The sequence below is a fragment of the Scleropages formosus genome, chromosome 22 (assembly GCF_900964775.1).
Source record: "Scleropages formosus chromosome 22, fSclFor1.1, whole genome shotgun sequence".
Lineage (NCBI taxonomy): Eukaryota > Metazoa > Chordata > Actinopteri > Osteoglossiformes > Osteoglossidae > Scleropages > Scleropages formosus.
Genome location: NC_041827.1, coordinates 14,134,847 through 14,154,574, shown reverse-complemented (window position 1 = coordinate 14,154,574; position 19,728 = coordinate 14,134,847). Strand labels below are relative to the sequence as shown.

Genomic DNA, 19,728 nt, shown 5'->3' with positions numbered 1-19,728 from the left:
TACTCCCTGGACGGGACGTCAGTCCATCACAGCATAAGTATTATATAATATACCACCGAGAATTTTTAGTCGTTTCATTATACTTGTCTGTTTTTGTCTGTGCCATTATTTTTTCTCACTCACAGACTGTGTGTGTGTAAAAATTTGTGAAACAGAGAAACAAAGGAGGGAAGGGAGGAGTGCTGGAGGGAGAGAGGGAACCAGCGTGGAGCCGCAGCAGCGTTTGTACTGTCCGAGCCCCCTTTTCCCCCCTCAAAAGTCCCTTCCTGGAATCATGTGTCGTTTCTGCCTCCCGGAGCCTCTCAGCTGAGACAGTCAGATATCAGGCGCGAGCAGACGGCGCGCAGCCTCCTGTCACACGGGCGCACGCGGGCGCACGCAGGCGCACGCACGGGTACATAGGCGGCACGCATGTGCAGCCCCGCGTGGCGCGGGCCATGAGCGCGAGGGCTCCTGGCACCGCAGGCAGACGCGCGGGGACGGACGGATAAGAGCGCGTTCGCCGGTAAGGCCAAACCGCGCCGATGCTCGCGTTCGTTTGCATTCGCTCTTAGTTTAAAAGTGTTAGAAATGTAACTGTGTGTGAGAGAGAGTGTGTGTGAGCCGGTGGTGGTAATTCACAGCTTGTGTCAGGCAAGAAGAACGCAAGAAGAAGGGACTTTTTAGTGACTATTTTTGTTCCGTTCTGGGAGGCAGTGTGTTTACAGTGTCATGTCGTTTCTCATGCCCTCCTGTACAGCTGTGTTTGCCAAAATTAACATAAGCTGCTGGTTTTTTTAAACTTTTTTTTTTTTTTTTTTAACTTGATAAATAAATGCATGCAGGCAGAGGCTGTGTGTTGTTGATACTAAACCAGACTGCAGCAGTTACAGTTAGATGCATTAATAATCCCAGTTGGGAAGTTTTATTTTAGTTTTGTTGCTGGCAGATGTGTCTGGAAACGAAGAAGAGGTAACTCTTCTTATCTTCTAAGTCAAAGTTAAGAGGCCAACTCAAGTTATTTAAGATGTGCCGTCCGCAGGTGGGTGACAAGCAGCAGGGCTAAGGCTCAGGAGCTTCATGACCGTCATGGAGAAGCGAAAACAGAGCACTTGTTTTTTTGTTTTTTTTTTTTGTCCTTTGCATTACTTGCAGAAAATGACTTATGCATTGTGTCACTTTACAAACCTGGCATTCCTAAAGATGAATAATGGCGCTTAATGCGAGCTTTCTGGTGTGCGCTAATTGAAAGCAGCAAGTGTGGAGAGCATCTGACAGGTTCCACGCGGTCCAAGGAAGGATCAGGGTCAGAAGGAGGGTTGCTTGCCTCTTCAGTTTGCACAAATGCACAGCAATATTTCACTGCCCCCCACCACCCACCACCACCACCATCCCTCTGGATCTCCTGCAAATGCCCGTCTCTGAGAACCCGAAACCGAATTCCAGATTAAACTGCTCGCTCGAGAAATGTGAAACTGGAAAGGAGGGGGGGGGAAGGAAAGAAAATCATATTCCGGGGATGTTATAGAACAGTGTGAGAACTTCTCATTGAATGGGTTGAAATTTTTAGCATCAGAGTTTTTGCCCTTGTGGACAAATGCCATCAGCACATGACCTTGAACCATACCTTCTTTATCATGAACAGAGTAAATGTAGTCCGCTCCCAGGATAAGGGATCGGCGAGGGATGAGATAAATTTCAAGGTACATTGCAGGTACAAGCGATATATTCACTATTTTTTTAAATCTCATCAAACCTGGAAATGTAACAATGAGTTAGTCCTCCTGAAAATGTCATTTGTTGTAATTGATCTAATTAAATAAATAAAACGTGTAATAGGAAGTTTACTGTGAGCGCTGGGTTTGCACTGAATTGACAGTGACAGACAAAAAGGCACTCGGGCGAAAAGAGCTGAATCAGTTCATTTGGGAGATGTACAATCGTGTTGTCTAAATCCCAAAGACAGAGTTTAAATAAACTCACTAATAGTGCATTTTCTTACTGCAAGTTCGGCAAGATAAACAGTTTATCAAAACACAGACATTTGCTGAGTCAAAAGTGGAGAGTGTAGTTACGTAATGTTGGCTGAATTCATTTGCTTCAAAGCCATACAATTTGCAATGTAGAATTTCAGAAAAATATGTACACATTTCTGTATGTTTCCGTTATGATATATATAACAGATGTTTTGGTCAAGTGTATTTGCTGCGGTTCGGCCTTACAAAAGCCTTTACGGAAGTGAGGAATCAGTGATTGCTGAAGACAGTAAGCCTTCAGTCGTTGATGCAGGCCTTATGCACTCCAGTGGGAACAATGGTACATCTACAGGGTAATCCTTAATCTTATTAAGAAATTATTATCAATAAAAAGATTTATTCAAGGGGTGCATTTCTTAGAAAGTTAAAACGTTCTCTAGAAGGAGCACACATTTTGTTCCATAGTGACGTGTGTTCTTGTAGATGCAGGGGACTTAAGCAATCATAGTTCCCAGGAGGCTAAAAAAGGGCCGGCTCATACAGAAAAATAATAAACACAAGTTACAATGTTAAGTAAAAGGAAACTTTGCAAAATTACTTAGCCGCTTTCACTAAAGCAGGTTAACAATCCATTGGGTGGCGTTATCTTGATAAAGAGGCTTCAAAATCCCATGAATGATATTCTAGTCTCCCAGAGGGCCATTGGAAGGTGCTATTGATTATGTTACAATGATCACATACATTTTACATTACTGTTATTTACCGTAGGTTTAAATTTCTTATCACACATTCACTTGTGGATCTCAGCAACCGCAGATTATCAAGTGTCGCAGAGATTTGCACAGCCCGGATCCTGAACCCAAGACAAATGAATTACTTCTGCTACATGAAGTCTGAACCACACAGAAACAGGACAAGACACGATCTCACACAAGGGAGGTTTCTGCATTCTGTAGTTTCTTTGTTATTTTTAACTCTCCGTTTAATAACTATAGTCTGCTGCATAAGTTGTTTGCCTGTAGGATTTCTTCGGCAACCCACAGCAAAAAAATACATTTTTGTGTAACAGCTGTTCTTGACCAATAGACAGCGTACACCTCAGCTCTGTGAGTTTTTACAAACCAATTGTTATGTGACAATTGTGTATAAAAACAAAAACCTTGTGTGTAATGCTTTAATTCTTCACAGCCCCCACCTGATGTGTCTGTGGTTTTCGTGGAAGTTGGTGAAAATGCATTTATTGCATATAAAATGCATGTCAAACCAACATAAATCTCAGTAACGGTGAACCACAAGGGCCTTGTAAGGGGCAGGTGGAGCCAAGTGCCTCCCTGCACTGCTCATAAAACACACATATCCTGTTTACAGACAACCTGGCGGCCCAGCCTGGCGCTGGGACTCTATCTCCCCCCTGCATGTGCAGCCGAGCCCTCTCTCGCACCCTTTGTGTTTGTCTGATAGGAGTATGCTGGGTGTACGGGGTAAATACTCGGTCAGTAAAAATGGGTACACCTCCACATTTCTTTTAGGGCTTCTAATGTCAAAATGATCTTGAGAGAGAGTATACTTTATTTCAGGCTCTTCTATGTTTTACTGTTAGAATTTAATTATTAGGAAGACAAACTAACATTTTATTGCATGTTCTCCCCATGTTAGCATATGTTTCCTATCACAGTCCAAAGACATGTGTTTCAGGTAGCCTGATGACTATAAATTGTCAGTAATTTTTATGTGAGTCACTGTGTGTATGATTACCCTGCAATGGAGTATTTTCCTGTCCAGGGTGTACCCTGCTTCATCACCTGTGCTTCCAGGATAGGCTCTGGATGACAGTCATCTACAACATCAACCTTGGTGCACCATGACCCTGCATTGGGCAAACATTCTTCATAATGATTGAAAGAAAGATTGACTAACATTTTATTGCGTATTTAGCTCATATTTCAATAGGAAAAACTATTTGCACACCACTGAATGCCTGCAATTGAAAAAGTAAAAAATACGTTCTGGGATAAGTATGATCAAGAAACAGCCTAAAATACTTCAAATAAAAATATTACAGTTTTCTGTGATATGAAGATGCTTTTCTCTCTTAGGACACAGGTCCCAGCTGCTACATGATGACCTTTAATGGTATTCTGATCTGAACCAGAAGGAAATTCCTAAGACCTATCTTTATATATTGGTAAAATATAATAATAAAAAATTATTATTCTTATTACACACACACACACACACACACACACACACACACTTTCTGAACCGCTTGTCCCATACAGGGTCGCGGGGAACCGGAGCCTACCCGGTAACACAGGCCGCAAGGCCAGAGGGGGCGGGGACACACCCAAGACGCGACGCTAGTCCGTCGCAAGGCACCCCAAGCAGGACTCGAACCCCAAACCCACCGGAGAGCAGGACCCGGTCCAACCCACTGCGCCACCGCACCCCCGGCATTATTGTTATTATTATTGCTGTAATAAATATTAAACCATTTTTGACTTCCAGGTTTATCTTACCGATCAAGAGAGACATAGGTCTGCTCCAGATGGCAAAGGGTTACACTGTGATCATAAGAATGGCTTGGCAGCAGTTCTTGAATGTTATTATTTTTTTATTGAGCTGAGAAGGTATGGCATTAATATTTCATTAGACTTATCTCTGCAAGCTGCAGAGTTGTGAGTTCCGCCGGACGCTAATGGCGTCAGGAAAAAGTGCCCCATTCATTTTTGTGGCTTTGCAGCCTCTGGCCTCGGCCAACAGAGAACTGCCCACATGTCTAATGCCAACTGTCAGTTTACCTATGAGTGTTTCTTAACATGTCTCATTGCACTTGAAACTTGAGGGATTTTTCCAAAGGAAAAGAGGCAATGGAGGGAGTGTGGAAATGGGAAGGGGGATCCAGTACAGAGGACATTTACACATCAAACAGGATCCATCCGGAACATTCCACAGGCTCACAGGGAGATGGCCAGTAGCCAGTGTCACCTCATGGGCATTAGACCGAGAGCCATGAAACAGGTCCACAACTCAGAGAAACAGAATTGATATTGTTCATGTGGCCCCTGGACAAAAGGACCAGGCCAAATTTACTATGGAATATTCTTGTTAACAGCTCTGACTTTGAATATTACTTACTTATTATTGAGAGTATTACTTTCCATATATTCAGTATTCAGTGACTGGTATGGATTTGCAGCATTTACAGCACAAGGGTACAGTAACAGTAATCACAGAGTCATTTTATCATATTCTTGAGGATTCAGATACTATGTGATTGTATAATTACCAGTCTTTTCATTGCTTTTTCCCCTTGTTTTGCCCATTAATGCAGCTGGAAATTTTAGTGGAGCAATTCAGGTTAAGTAGCCTAATTTACTCAAAAGGTAGTTGTACCAGTAACTTTGTCTTTGTTTTTCACCACTACATTGCTTCATCGAACAGTGTGATTTCCCAAGTCTTCACTAACTGTAGGTATTGTGTTTCACCGGAGCCCTGAATTTACACTTTATCAATTCACAGAAAGTTTACATAAATCACAATATGTGCACCGTCTGCTGTACACATCACACATGTCATGTGGCACTGTTTTGCATCAGACAGTTTTGGGAAATATTTATTTTGGACAACACATTTGCATTTACCATTTGTTAATTTAGCAAAAGCTTTCCTCTAAAGTGACTTATAACTCAGAGCAAACAAATGTACATTTCACCAACAGATGGAGAGATACAGATCCAGTTACATGATTTTTTAAGTACAGTCACTTTAGTCTCATACCGCTGTTTTTGCCAGCATACGTTGATAGTTGCATATGGAACTTATAGAGAAATACAAGTGTTTTTTAACAGATAATGTAGTTCAGTTCAACATTATGAAATAGACAGGAGATGAGCTGTTAACGTTTCGCTGCTTTGTGTGACTGCTATCATTTACATAACTGTAATGTCACATCAGACTGCAGTGCACCTCCTGACTTCATTAGCACTCAAACCATGGCTGTCAATGTCAAATTTTCTAGTAAAAAGCTTGAAAATGTATTAAAAATTGCTTAACAGTAGCGAGTCCTCTGTAACATCCTCATCAGCCAAGTGCTCAATCTGCACACAGGTACCAATTTGGTAACAGAGCATATGTAGGCACTTGATTTTCTTGATCCTGCCTTTGGATGAGACTGGAACTAGGGATGAGCGAGATTATTTCTAGTTCTATTGCTGGCTGCTGCTCCTGTTCTGGGGCCAAACACACAGCCGCTGCACAGATTGGTTGGCCTGTGTATAGAGCGCATACTATGTACACACAGGGAATACAACAGTTGTTGTCTTGGAAAGGAACAAAAATGGAATAATACTTTGTCATGATTTCCCATGTTCCCCAGTGTTCAGAGATGAGGTGAATCTCAGCCCCAGGGATGCTGGGGTTTCAGTTATTCAGTAAGGCTCGACGCAGGCTCACATGACCCTTTCCCATGTTTCCTCTGTACTAACATTGTATGTGGGCTTGTATCTTGTGGGCAGCATATGGATGGGCCTACGAAAGGCAGGTCAGGTAACCGGAGTGCTTTCTCTCACTTTTCTTCATATGGAAATGCAGCACATGAAAGGAGGCTCTCAGGAAATCCAGGGAAAAATAGTCAATCTCATTTCCTCTGTGATTGTTAGGTGTTGAGGGGAACAGAAATGTTAGCTATAGACCAAAGTGGGTGGGTGGATGGATGGATGGATGGATGGATGGATGGAAAATTTATCCACTCCGAAGTGTAATTACACTTGGTTGCAGTTGCATACAACACAAACACGTAAGAGGTGAAAAAGACAAGACGTGATGATATAAGTAACTACCCATAAAAAAATAATGACACATGAATGTATGGACCTCTAAATCTACAGAGCATAATGTCTGCCAGTAGAAATGACCTATGGGAGTGTTCGTTGGATCAGTGCAGCTGTACCAGAGTATCGCTAAAGGTGCTCCTGTGCTTAGCCATGGTAAAAGCCATAAAAGCAGTTAAGCACAAATACTACAGCCATGACTTCCATTTCTTGTTACTGTTTTTCTCTACACAGTGATATGACGCTTCTTTTTAACTCATCACCTCTGCACCTCTACTTCATTTCTCCTTTTAAGATTTTTTCTTATCAGTTCTTAAGTTGTTGAGGGGCAATAGATCTTACAGAATGACATTAAAATCTCTCTTAGTTTAATATAAGCTGTTGTGGAGCATTGATTGAGAGTAATGGCATTGGCAAAATATTAGTGTGGCTCAAAATCATGATAGAAGGTTGTTGTGTTTTAACATAAACGAGAGCGCAGTTCACGTAGCCTGAATAGCAGACTTCTCAAAACCTGTATTCCCTTCCAGAATTCCCCCAATCAGGATGCCATGTTCCAGTAGCTCTGGGAGTCATTAAGAGCAGCAAAACAAAACAAAAAGAGTCCAAAAATTCCTTCATTTAACTTAGATTCCTTCTGTCCCCGTCTGCATAGTCCTTGATGTTAGCTTTTAAGTGGTCGCTGTTGTCGCTTTAGCAACATATATTTTGCTTGTGTCTGCATGTTGTAATGTGTTACAAATGAAGAACAAATGCTATATATTTTCAGAAAAATGCTCGAATGCTCAAGTATTTCAATCAATGCCAACCACAGAAGCAACATCTGTCTTTAAGACACAGTCATCATTAACAGCAATGGCCCTCGCTCTCTCAGCGAAGCTGCCAACTTTCCAGTAACCTGTCTTATTAGGGATTTACGGTAAGATTTTAGGTTTGTGCACCACAGTTTGCGTGATGAATGAGAGAAGGCATGTTCAGCTTTTACTGCAGTAAATAGCAATATAATACAGAAAGGAATGAAGCAACACCTTTATTATTACTTACTTACCTGACACTTATTGCCAGAGTGACTTATGGTGTTAGATTTGAATGCTATGCTACTTACAATGATTCAGCCGTTTGTACACATGGGTAGTTTTTACTGTGTCACTTCCTGATAAGTTTGTTTATCCAGAGCATTACAGCAGGAGTAAAATTCAAACCAGGATCTCTAGAGTGCGAGACAACAGCTTTAAGCACTATTCTCTGTGCTACCACTAATATTATTATCCAGTCTCCATACGTGCCTGTTTGACTTGCAGTTATACATAGTATTTAATAAGATCTTCTACCATGTAGGCCTACTGCACAAGAAAAGTTTTGCCTCTTTTATATTTACATTTATTCATTTAGCAGACGCTTTTCTCCAAAGTGACGTACATCTCGTAGAAAATACAATTTGTGCATTACATTAAGAGAAAGAGACATAGGTTCAGATGTGTGGTTTTTAAGTACAGTTAGTTTATTTCCTTCACCATATGAACCGGCGTTCATCACACAATTAATATCAGACACAGTGATATTGTTAACATAGCCCTTCCTTGACAAGCATTTCAAATGAAACCTCTCAAGTCGATTTCAGACGCTTATAAGGAGGGTCGTGTTCAATTTTAAGGTGAAAAATGCGACTCTAAGGTGTAGAGTATGGAGTAGGACAGTTTTTCAATGAGCTGTTTCCCTTTTCGACAATCATACAGCAAAAACATGGATTCATCTTTGTGTGACAGATCCTGTCAAGATACAACACATTCGCAGTTCCAAAGGACTGCATTGTTCCCCTAATCTCTCCTTTATCCATACCCATACACAAACAGTCACACATTCAAATACACATGTTGTCCAGTTTTAGCCAAGAATGCAACAAACACTGTTGAAATAGCTGGAGGCTTCTCCAGGAATTAGTGTCACAATAATCACAGGCAACAAAAAACCCACCACAAGTATATGTTCATAACTAGGCATTCACAGTCTCTATGTTATGTATACACACACACACACATTTTCTGAACCGCTTGTCTCATACGGGGTCGTGGGAAACCGGAGCCTAACCCAGCAACACAGGGCGTAAGGCCGGAGGGGGAGGGGACAAACCCAGGACGGGACGCCAGTCCGTCGCAAGGTACCCCAAGCGGGACTTGAACCCCAGACCCACTGGAGAGCAGGACCCGGTCCAACCCACTGCGCCACCGCACCCCCATGTTGTGTACAATATTAGCATATTCAATAACAGCAACAAAAACAACAACAACAATAATAATAATAACTGGGTTTTACATCACTTTGGAGAAAAGAATTTATCAAATTAATAGATGCAATAAATGTCATTATCACGACATGATGATAAGTCAAAGTCAAAGTGGCTAAAAATAATAAAATGCCAACCAATGTCAACAACTGCTTGTCCCCAGCAGCGTCACGGCGAGCCGGCGTCTTACCCGGCAACACAGGGCGCAAGGGACACCTCCACGCCACCACGATGATAAAATATTATTTTATCAATAACTTATATAAGGAAATTTATATTTTAATATTTTCTGATGTGGGGTGCGGTGGCGCAACGGGTTTGAGTCCCGCTTGGGGTACCTTGCGGCAGACTGGCGTCCCGTCCCGTCCCGGGTGTGTCCCCTCCCCCGCCAGCCTTGTGCCCTGTGTTGCCGGGTTAGGCTCCAGCTTGTGTGTGTGTGTGTGTGTAAGAATGTAAATGGTGAATTTTGAATAACTTTGTGTTGCGTTCAGGTGCAGCACCATGTGGTTTTAGGCAGCAGAATTAGTAGCACATTTTAATGATGCATTCGCTGAACAGGCCAGTGTGGACTACACGACCATCTCACTGGGGGCTGGGAAGTGCTGCTTTACAGCCCAGGACTAACTGGTGTGTGTGTATGTGTGTGTCTGTGTGTGTGTGTGTGTATGTGTGTGTGTGCACAGGTTCCTCTGGGCCAGGCGGTGGGGAACAGGCTGCACGCCTGACCTCGCAATAATTTACACACCTCTGCTACAGAGAACCCCCTCAAGCAGTCTACCATGTGTGCCTCACGGGGGTCGTACATAACACACAAATACAGGGACCGACGAGGCCCCCCCCCCGCGTCCCCGGCGAGACGCGCCCCGTTCCTTCCGACAAAAGCAGGTAGTGGCTTTGCTTTCAAAAGCGCCGATCATGTGAGCCCAGAAAGAGGTGTGAGGGAGACGACGGTCAGAGTCCTCCCTTGTTCTCCCTCCCTGAGATGCCCCGGTACACACCCGTAGTCGGTCATCTGATACGAACACCGTCAAAACTGCAGGATCCAGACTCATCCAGCTTCATCTAAACTTAGAAAACTTTCGCTAAACATCCAAATCACATTACGACAGTGCAAAGCAGAATGTTTGTGGACACCTCCAGCTTAAGTAGATGGGGGGGGATGACCGGTTCCGCACTCCGCAGCTGAGAACGTTCTTTTTTTTTTGACTCGTAAAGCAGAAAGATAGAACATTCAGCCTGAGAAACGGTGCTCGCTCTCCGAATTCCTGTTCCCCCAGCGAAGCGAGCGTCCCTGCCCCCCATCCGCCGCTCTCCGCGGAGAAGCTTTTCAATGTCAGAGAAAACATTTTCTGTCGTCCGCCGCGTCTGACTGCGAAGAAAGCCCGGGGCGCATCGAAAGATTAACGCTCGCCCTTTCTCTCCTCTGACTGGCCGCTAATCTCTTTCCGTAACAGAGCGACCATTCAGCGTGCGAATTCGGAGCCCGTATTCTGCTAATTAATTTGAGGCCCCCAGCTGCACGCGTTCGTGTACGCGGAGTGCCGGAGGGAAACGTGGCCAAAGTCGGTTGTATGGCTCTTTCTTAAAGAATGTGGTTCTCATTTCACTTTCAAGGAATTTATATGTTCAACAGCTGTGTTTCTTCCTTCATGCAAGTATTTTCCACCTTTAACAGTTTTTCCATTAATGCACTGGTGTGGAGAGGGGGGTTCACCGTGCTCTTAACACAGGAGACAAATTATACATTTATATATAGATGTGTGTGTATATATATTATGTATATATAAACTCGTATCAGCTATATATATAGTATTCTGTATATATAGAGTTTTCAGACTGACATCACCCATGGCGAAGGCCCAAGAATTCCAAATTCTCTTGAGGGACAGCCATTGCTGGTGCTAAAGTTCAGTCATGACTAATCCTCCCTAACAAACCGAAAAAAGATGCTGAAAGACATCACACGGGAATCGGACGGTGAGAAACCCGAGCAGTTCGTAGCAGTAACCCTGTCGGGACGAAATAACATTTTGCGTCTTTGCAAAAGAGCTGATCGGATTCCACTTCTGCAAAAACAAATAACAAAGCCTTATTATTTCTAACAGATTAATTGCAGTGTCACAATAAAAAAACATTGGAACGTTTCTGTGACTGGGACAGGGGCCACACTGTTAGTTAATATGAACCAAATGAAGGTCTGATATCATGGTTGACGCATGCAGAGCATTCAGTTCTGCGGTGCGCTCTGGGATGGGGACGAGGATGAGCACCGCACACGCCGGCTTGGGCCGAGCAGCAGCGCTGTCATCCATCCCATGGAGTCCGAGATGAGCCCGGAAATGCCCTCCAACGGTTAAGAGTCTCAGCGCCGTTCTCTGAGCTCATACGCTGGCTTGAGCCTGAACCGAGTCTCGGGTTTTTCTAACGTTGGTTTGACTGTGAGGTGAGTCCCAGCTGTGCCTTCTGTCTGTTTGAGTCTGAGTTGTCGGTGGATCATAAATGGTACGGATTCACCGCAGGGGGAAAGTTTATGTTGGCCCCCATGTCTCAGCTGGCCGCTCCAGGCTGCCGGTTGCCTGCAGCGAGACATGCATCGCTTCTTCTACCAGCGTTCGCTGTTCTTGGGCCGCAAGCGTGACCCGCGGAGTGTAAAGAAAAATAATCACCCTGGTGTAGAGGGTGCTGGTGGAGTGGACGCTGTCCTCAAGGCGTCCAGCAGGCAAGCTGAGGGCAGCTGCAGATAACAAAGTCAGATATGAGATTGTATGGGTCTGAACAAGGGATAGGATCAGAAAAAAATTTTAAAGAGCTGGGACTATGATGTAATTTATTTTCCTTGTGGATAATAAACAGAGGTGGTCTTGATAAGAGCAAAACATATCAGAAGAACCTCAGAAAAAATTCGAATCAAAAGTGTACAGCAGAGGGGGCGCGGTGGCGCAGTGGGTTGGACCGGGTCCTGCTCTCCGGTGGGTCTGGGGTTCAAATCCTGCTTGGGGTGCCTTGCAATGGACGGGCATCCCGTCCTGGGTGTGTCCCCTCCCCCTCCGGCCTTACGCCCTGAGTTTCCGGGTTAGGCTCCGGTTCTCCGTGACCCTGGATGGGACAAGCGGTTCAGAAAATGTGTGTGTGTGCGTGTGTGTGTGTTTGTAGTATACAGCAAGCGAACATGTAAAAAAACAATGCTTTTTTTGTTTATCTAAATTGTTAATTATCAGACCCGCTGTCTTTTTAAGATCCGGTCCTACATCAAATATCGACAAAAAATTTTTCTTTTGTCTTTGCTAAATTTGATACCTTTACGCTGAGTATTGCAGCTCAGCAACAGGACGAGCAATTGTCTATAGTGAGTGAGTGAGTTTAAATGCAGAAGGGTGTTGATGGTTTGAAATTATAGGCTGTGATGCAAAGATGCAAAGAGCTATAAGAAGATTTCCCTTTTTAATCTGCTTAATTATTCAGGTACTTATCCTATTTCATGAAGCTGAAACAGACCTAAGCAGTCACTAATTGGCTTTACTCCCTTTCACAGCCATATGGAGCACGCTGATAAGGTACGGACCCTGAGTTGCGTGGCCCGATGTCCTTCCGATTACTCTTGCGGGCCCCCGTCGTTTATGAGGAATAACAGTGGGTTTAATAAGAAATAATATTTAAGTTTAATAGTATTTTAAAGGGGTCTCAGCAAAGTCACTTCATCAATATAGTTAAAACAGGTTTCTAGCGAAACCATAAATGGCTCAGAAACTTTTTTAATACCAAGTCAGTGGTAACTCTGTTATTTGTGTGCTGTTCTGGTGAGTGGATCAGCAGCTATCGCAGCGCTTGAAGTGTTAAGTTCGTAAGGTGAAAGCTGCCCATTCAAGTCCTGAGAGGGCCCGTGCTGTATCAATAAACAGCTCCGTCAATGGGGAAAGCTATACGTTACTTTAGATGAAAACACCGGATAAGCAAATAAATATAGAAAATAATAACCGAAAAGCTCGCGTTAACGTCCTGCTGCGGCTCTCTTACGATCTTCCAAAATATTTTATTTTAACAAAGCAGTCCATCTCAGAGCAGCACGCGCAAGAGCGAGCGAGGCCCCAAAAACCGGTTATTATCCGTCGTTCCGAGAGCGGAAAGTTTATTATAACATTTGAGTTTAAACACCTGTTCGCAGCGCCTCCAGATAGCTCCGCTTCCCAACAATTCGCTCCGGCGAGCCTGACAGTAGACAATAGTGACAGGACACTTTTCTTTCCACTTTGAAGCCGGGGCGAACGCGACTTTTGATTCTCGCTCGTGTTTTTTTTTTTTCCCCCGCGCAGTTCAAAGCCAAGCTCGGTTGCCGTACAGTGGTTTTACTACCTGGACTCGATCCCACGGCTAATATTTAAACTGGCTCGGACCGCCTTAGCGTAGGCGCTGACATGAGCGGACCCATCGCTCTCCCGAGTCCCTGCTAACGCAGGAACGCGACTGCAATGGTTCCGGGGAACGTACGGTAATCGGCAATTATTTATATAGCTTCCCTCGCACCACGTAGCCCCGCATACTTCGCATTGTCCCACAAATACACAGGCATTAACTTTGTTATCATACTGCAAAGAAATTCTGTAAACACCACGCAAAGCGTATTCTTTCGACCCCGAGCAACATGTTTATTGAAACAGCGTGCGCCGCTCTCTTCGGCGACGCGGACAACACGGAACACATGTGGGACGATTCCCTTTTGTCATCTTATTCCAATTAAAATCAGGCCTGTTTATTTGTCTTGGGGACGGCCTTCACCGTGAATGTTATTTACTGAGTTCTGAAGATCCAGGCTTCACTATAAACAAGCCCTTTGGATAGTTCTCACCATCTATTGCACATGCCTGCGTGTTCACTTTGTAAGAGGCAAGGCCAACAGCTATGAGTTTTTGGTTTTTTTTTTTTTTTAATGATTGTCCTAGGATTACCCATGCTCATTTTTTCCTTATCTGATCACTCAATGGGCCAGCGTCTCCAAGTCCCCCAGAGGGAAGAGGCATTTTCCATCTGAGCATCAGTCGTCGATGCCGTATTACCACAATTAATGACTATCTTACCTTATATAATTCACTTCCCTCCGTATCGGTGGCTGAAATGCTGAAGTTCAAGGCTGAGATTCTGAACTATAATGTGAAGGGCTTACATCTGGGAAGAGTGACAATATTCTGGAAGCTTTAGGGAATAATTTGAAGCGCTACACGTATGGGAAGGAACAAATAAACTTAAGTGGATTCTCACGCATCCGCCACATAATGTGATCAACTTATACGTGTGAGAATCATATACAAAACTAAAACCTCGGTGGCCTATTTTTAAATATAAAGCTCTGTTTGGAAAACTGACAGTGTGGTGACTAGGGAAAGGATGTTTGTATCAAATGATGTCTTTAGCAGACTAGCTCATCTGATGATACATCTGGGGACCGTCAGTCCGGTAGGTGGGTAGGGGAGTAGCACCAAAGCCGACAATGTACTTTTTGTTTTTTGCCCAATAGGAAGTAATTATTCATTTGTGGGCACAATGCTACTAATAAAGAATTATATGGTATGAGTATAAGCGAGAACCGAGGGGTATGTGAGAACTCCCAGAGGCAGTTAAAGGCATTTTACAGCCTTACTCAAGTTCGCAAGTTAGGGCCCCGGTGTCATTTATAATTTATTTATGTTATTATTTTTTTTAATTTACTTTTTTCCAGATGAGGGGGCGCAGTGGGTTGGACCGGGTCCTGCTCTCCGGTGGGTCTGGGGTTCGAGTCCCGCTTGGGGTGCCTCGTGGCGGGCTGGCGTCCCGTCCTGGGTGTGTCCCCTCTCCCTCCGGCCTTACGCCCTGAGTTGCCGCTTTAGGCTCCGGCTCCCCGCGACCCCGTATGGGACAAGCGGTTCGGAAAGTGTGTATTTTGAGATGCTTAAGTAAAAAAGATGTATTAACAAAAACCATCAGTTGTAAAAAGCAGCCAAATAGCCAACATACACACAGATCATTTGAATGTGTACATTTGAACACAATTTTTATTCAGTTGTACTGTAAGAGATTAGGGGGACGCGGTGGTGCGGCAGGCTTGACCAGGTCCCGCTCTCCGGCAGGTCTGGGGTTCGAGTCCCGCTTGGGGTGCCTTGCGGCGGACTGGCGTCCCGTCCTGGGTGTGTCCCCTGTTCTCTGTGTTGCCGAGTCAGGCTCTGGTTCGCCGCGACCGCACTCGGGACAAGCGGTTTCAGCCGCTGTGTGTGTTTGTGTAAGAGATTATATAACTTTTTGCTGGTTGAAAGAAGTAAAATTTGTCTTTGTCATTACAGTATGTCCTGGCTTTATATTTAACTATATTTAAAAAACATGCACATTTATCCACTGTGTTACATAGCGCCTCAGGATACTGTTCCACAGCCGTGGGTTGGTAGGCTGTAACTCCAGATGTGATTTCATACCACTTCTGCAATTAACAGTTGCATGCAAGTACTATCATGTGTCACTCAGATTCTTAATGGGTTTGTGTCCTGTAAAGGCACATGTACTTAACTGTTGATCTTAATCGAAGTGAAATGTCACTTTAAACGCCATCTAGGTTTACCCTTGTTTACCCTTGAAGTTGTAAACATTTACAAATATGTTTCACTGTCTGAACACATGGGACACCTGATATTTCTACTCCTATCTGGAAATCCATCTGGAAGCAGGTGTTTTTTTTTTTCTCCTATCAAAAAATAAACATGTCCATTTAATCATGCATCTGCCCATTGAAGCATTTTAATATAATTTATCATATAACTTCCTGTGCAAGGTGCTGAACGTACAGCAGAGATTTTTTTTTTTTCTTTTTCTTTGATTTGCTTTCTTTGTACTCTGTGGCGTGGCTGTATGGATCTAGTAATAGACATAATATATTCAGCCTCTCATCACTTTGAAAATACTGTAGCGGAAAAGCAGTGGCCAGTTTTCTTATTGAATTACCATAAGAGCACAAGGACGTTGTTGTGCCAAAGCTGCTATAGAGGGGGGGTGCTGACAAACCAGTTCTTCAGCTCTCTGGAGCTGACTTGCCTTCTGTAGGAAACATGACATGAATTACAGCTCTAGAGAGATCTGGAGCATCTGGGTTTGCATTCAGATCATCCCCCTCCCATCAGGTCAGCAACCTACAGTAGCACTCCCCTGCATCATACTGACAAGCGGGGTTTTGGGGGAAGCTTAAACTGGGATAAAAGGGAGAAGATATGAGGGGAAGGTGTGAGGAACATGGGGGAGGTGATGGTTGCAGACGGACAGTGGCAGACGTCGACATGGGTTCCTTTTCAGTAGCACGTTGTGCATCCTCATCGCACCTGAGGTCCTGTCCTGGTTGTGTCACAGGAAGAAGGCAGCCATGCTGACAACAGTGTGTCTTTGCAGGTCCCACAGAGAGCAGGATGTCGGTCAAGCTGCGGTTCCGGAACCCGGCGGAGGGCGGAGTGCAGAGGAGTCGCTCCTTTACGGGCTTTAGCTCGCTGAGCAGCCGGCGCCGGTGCGTCGCACCTGTCCCGTCCTGCATCCTGGTTTTTTCTCTGACTTCCACGCTCTCAAATTGGACTTAGGCCAGTTGGTCTGCTCGTAATATCTTTCCAGCATCACGTTGTTAAATTTGACCGAACCACTGGGAAACCTCTTATTCTAACAGTAAAGCTGCTTACTACAGTAACGCTTACTATGGGAGCTGCAGTGCTTTTAAAAGTTTTACTTGATGAATTCTGAATCTGGAAAGACTTATACCCTAAAAACAGCAGAATTAACTGCAACCGCATTGAACAAACGCATAACCTGACATTTATTAAATAAAGCATTTATTAATTCCAGCTGCACAGTGATTTGTTGACAAGCAGTGTATTGAAAAATAACTTTTGGTGGTTATTATTCCGCCACATCTATTTTTACTCTTCACGATGCTTTCCTAACCTAGCCGCTGGATTCCTTGTATAATTTTACAGTTTGGTACAGAACAATGAGAAAAATGAGTTCATAGCAATGCAGCTTACATTTCATCCATTTGGCAACTGCAGATATATTCACTAGTAATGAAACGGTGCAGTGATTGGCTGTTTACAAATACAAACGTAAGCAACCAGATTTGGGAAAGCCAGTCTGGAATGACCGCTACGATTGGCAGAGCCGGCTGAAATAAGTGAACAGCTCTCGTGTGAAATTACTGAAGTGATTTTGATTCTTTTTCATCTTGCGAAGCGTGAAGCGCGTCCAGATTTAGCTCAGCCAGTAGACGAATATGAAACAACATGAGAGTCGCTGCTGCAGCGTCTCGCTGACATTAAACGTAAATGACAGAAAACAACCAAATAGAAAGGGCTCTAAAGAGGCTGGAGCGGAGCCCACGGTTTCAAATTCAGATTCTGCACAACTTCAGGCTGTCCCCGCTCTCGGGACACTGTCGTTTTATTTCCGCTGGAGTGCATCGCTTTCCCTCTATCTGCCGTTGCCTTCAGACCTGTATGTTACATTTTATTGCGCCGCCTACATTTTAGTGCATTCCTAACTGCTGCCAAATTTGGGTTAAACTATTGCTGTAAAAGATAAATTTAAAAAAAAAAAAAAATTCTTCTTGAAGGAAAATCAACATCGCAATGGTAGTTCAGTTCAGCATGATTGCAAGTCAGAGCAGTAAAGCAGCGTACGTGGTCCCATGGACCTTATTTCTCTCTATTAACTGTTATTCATCCTGCAGGGCCTCCTCTGCGCAGAGCTCTCTGAGGTCGAAAGGGCCGTTGGGGAAGTCTCCCAGAGGTCCTCCCCTCTCCGGCCGGACCGGCGGCAGCACGTGGGGGCCTCGGCCATCCCGAGTGGACAGGGTCTTCCAGGCCTTGAGGAGCGGCCTGAGGTGAGTGTTGTGCGCGCTGCTCTCATTTTTATAATCATTCCAGGAACTCAAATACACATCGATTCACTTATTCACGTGGAAATTCCGTATGGAAAGAAAGGAGCAGGTTGCTGAGAACTTGGACTCAGAACATGACGTTCCTGGTTCCACTCAGGATCGGTCCAGTAAATATTCAATATACACATAAACACACACTGAAACTACTCGTCCCGAGCAGGATTGCGGTGAGCCGGAGCCTAAACCGGCAACGCAAGGCACGAGGCTGGAGGGGGAGGGGACACACCCAGGATGGGACACCACTCCGTCATAAGGCACCCCGAGTGGGACTCGAACCCTAGACCCACCAGCGAGCAGGCACAGGCCAAGCCTGCTGCACCACCACACCCCCACCTCTATTCATTATATGATTTGCAAGATTATGTGTAACTCTGGATGAAAATTGTTGGCTTTGCAACAGAGGAATAGTTAGAAGTATTAGATTGCGGCGCTAGGGGGATGTTTGGTGCTGTTCTGTTTTGGTTTTCGCTCCACATGGAGCGATATGGAGATCTGTACCTGGTGTTGGGCATGTTTTCCGAGCCCAGTCCTTGAGGCATCGAGCTACAGAAGACAAGTTCTGATGGGGTGGTAAACTGGGGCTCTGAGCACTATGAACAAGACTCTAGAGTATCGATGAAGTATCAACTATTAAGGCTGGGAAGCTGTTTGAAAACCGTGAAGTTTCTTCTCATTCACATGTTTCCCTTTGATTGAAAATGTTATCTGAAAAAGTTTGTTTCTCAGTTAACGCCACCCATGTCAGAGAGACTTGTAGTTGGTATTTTGAGCTGACAAGCTCGCTAATCTGAAGAGCGCTTCAGAAAACTTTCCGAACCGCAAAGCAACACAACACGTGGGTATATGCGGTAGTATAATTATCCGATACAAATTTTGAATGCCAGCGGAAAGCATTGTGGGTGATGCCGCAAAACTGCGTGGTGTTTTCAAGACCCATTTTCATACTTTGTGCGCTGAGGCCCGTGCCCAACCCACGCTGACGGACGTGGAAAACGGAGATGGAGACTGCATTGTTAACAGCTGGTCGTAACCACACTTCTCCTTCACAGGGAGTATCTACAGAACCATCAGGCTGAAATGGACTTCCTGTCCTCACAGCAGAGAGACAGCAAGAGAAACTCCAGATTGGTAAGACATTCCAAACAGATCTTTTTTTTTTTTTTTCCACTTGCACCCGAAACTGCACCGAGCTACGTACGTTGTAAACGCTGAACGACCTCTGCGCCATCCGTAAAAATTCCATACAAGCCATTGAAAAATGTGTAAGGCCTTTAAAATGTATGCAGGATGTCGTACAAAAATAATGGTCCGTTGTGAATTACGCTTTCAGTGTTCTGGTATTTTAAATCATATGGAAAGTGACCGTTGTTAATATATGAATACACACACTCACACACACACACACATTTTCAGAACCGCTTGTCCCACACGGGGTCGCGGGGAACCGGAGCCTAACCCGGCAACACAGGGCGTAAGGCCGGAGGGGGAGGGGACACACCCGGGACGGGACGCCAGTCCATCGCAAGGCACCACAAGCGGGACTCGAACCCCAGACCCACTGGAGAGCAGGACCTGGTCCAACCTACTGCGCCACCGCGCCCCCTTATATAATATATGAATATTTAAGGAGAAATGATTGAGGCAGGGTGTCCTCACATTTTTCTACCACTACTGTACACATGAGTGTATTGACTGTTATACTCAAATTACCTAATTATATAATAGCAAATA

The 19,728-nt window shown here is 44.4% G+C and overlaps 1 protein-coding gene across 6 annotated transcripts in view; it reads left to right on the top strand.

The window, feature by feature from the left end:
* The first annotated feature begins 274 nt into the window (after positions 1 to 274).
* Positions 275 to 19,728, top strand: part of ripor3 (RIPOR family member 3) — a 33,207-nt gene continuing 13,753 nt past the window's right edge. For all 6 annotated transcript variants that reach the window (XR_003797211.1, XR_003797212.1, XM_018742234.2 and 3 more), the window contains exons 1-4: positions 275 to 505; positions 16,467 to 16,578; positions 17,788 to 17,940; positions 19,047 to 19,125. Coding sequence is in view for 4 of the 6 variants with exons in the window: in XM_018742234.2 (XP_018597750.1) it covers positions 16,484 to 16,578; positions 17,788 to 17,940; positions 19,047 to 19,125 (327 nt within the window). In the remaining 2 variants the exon portion in view is untranslated. The remainder of the gene's footprint in view (positions 506 to 16,466; positions 16,579 to 17,787; positions 17,941 to 19,046; positions 19,126 to 19,728) is intronic.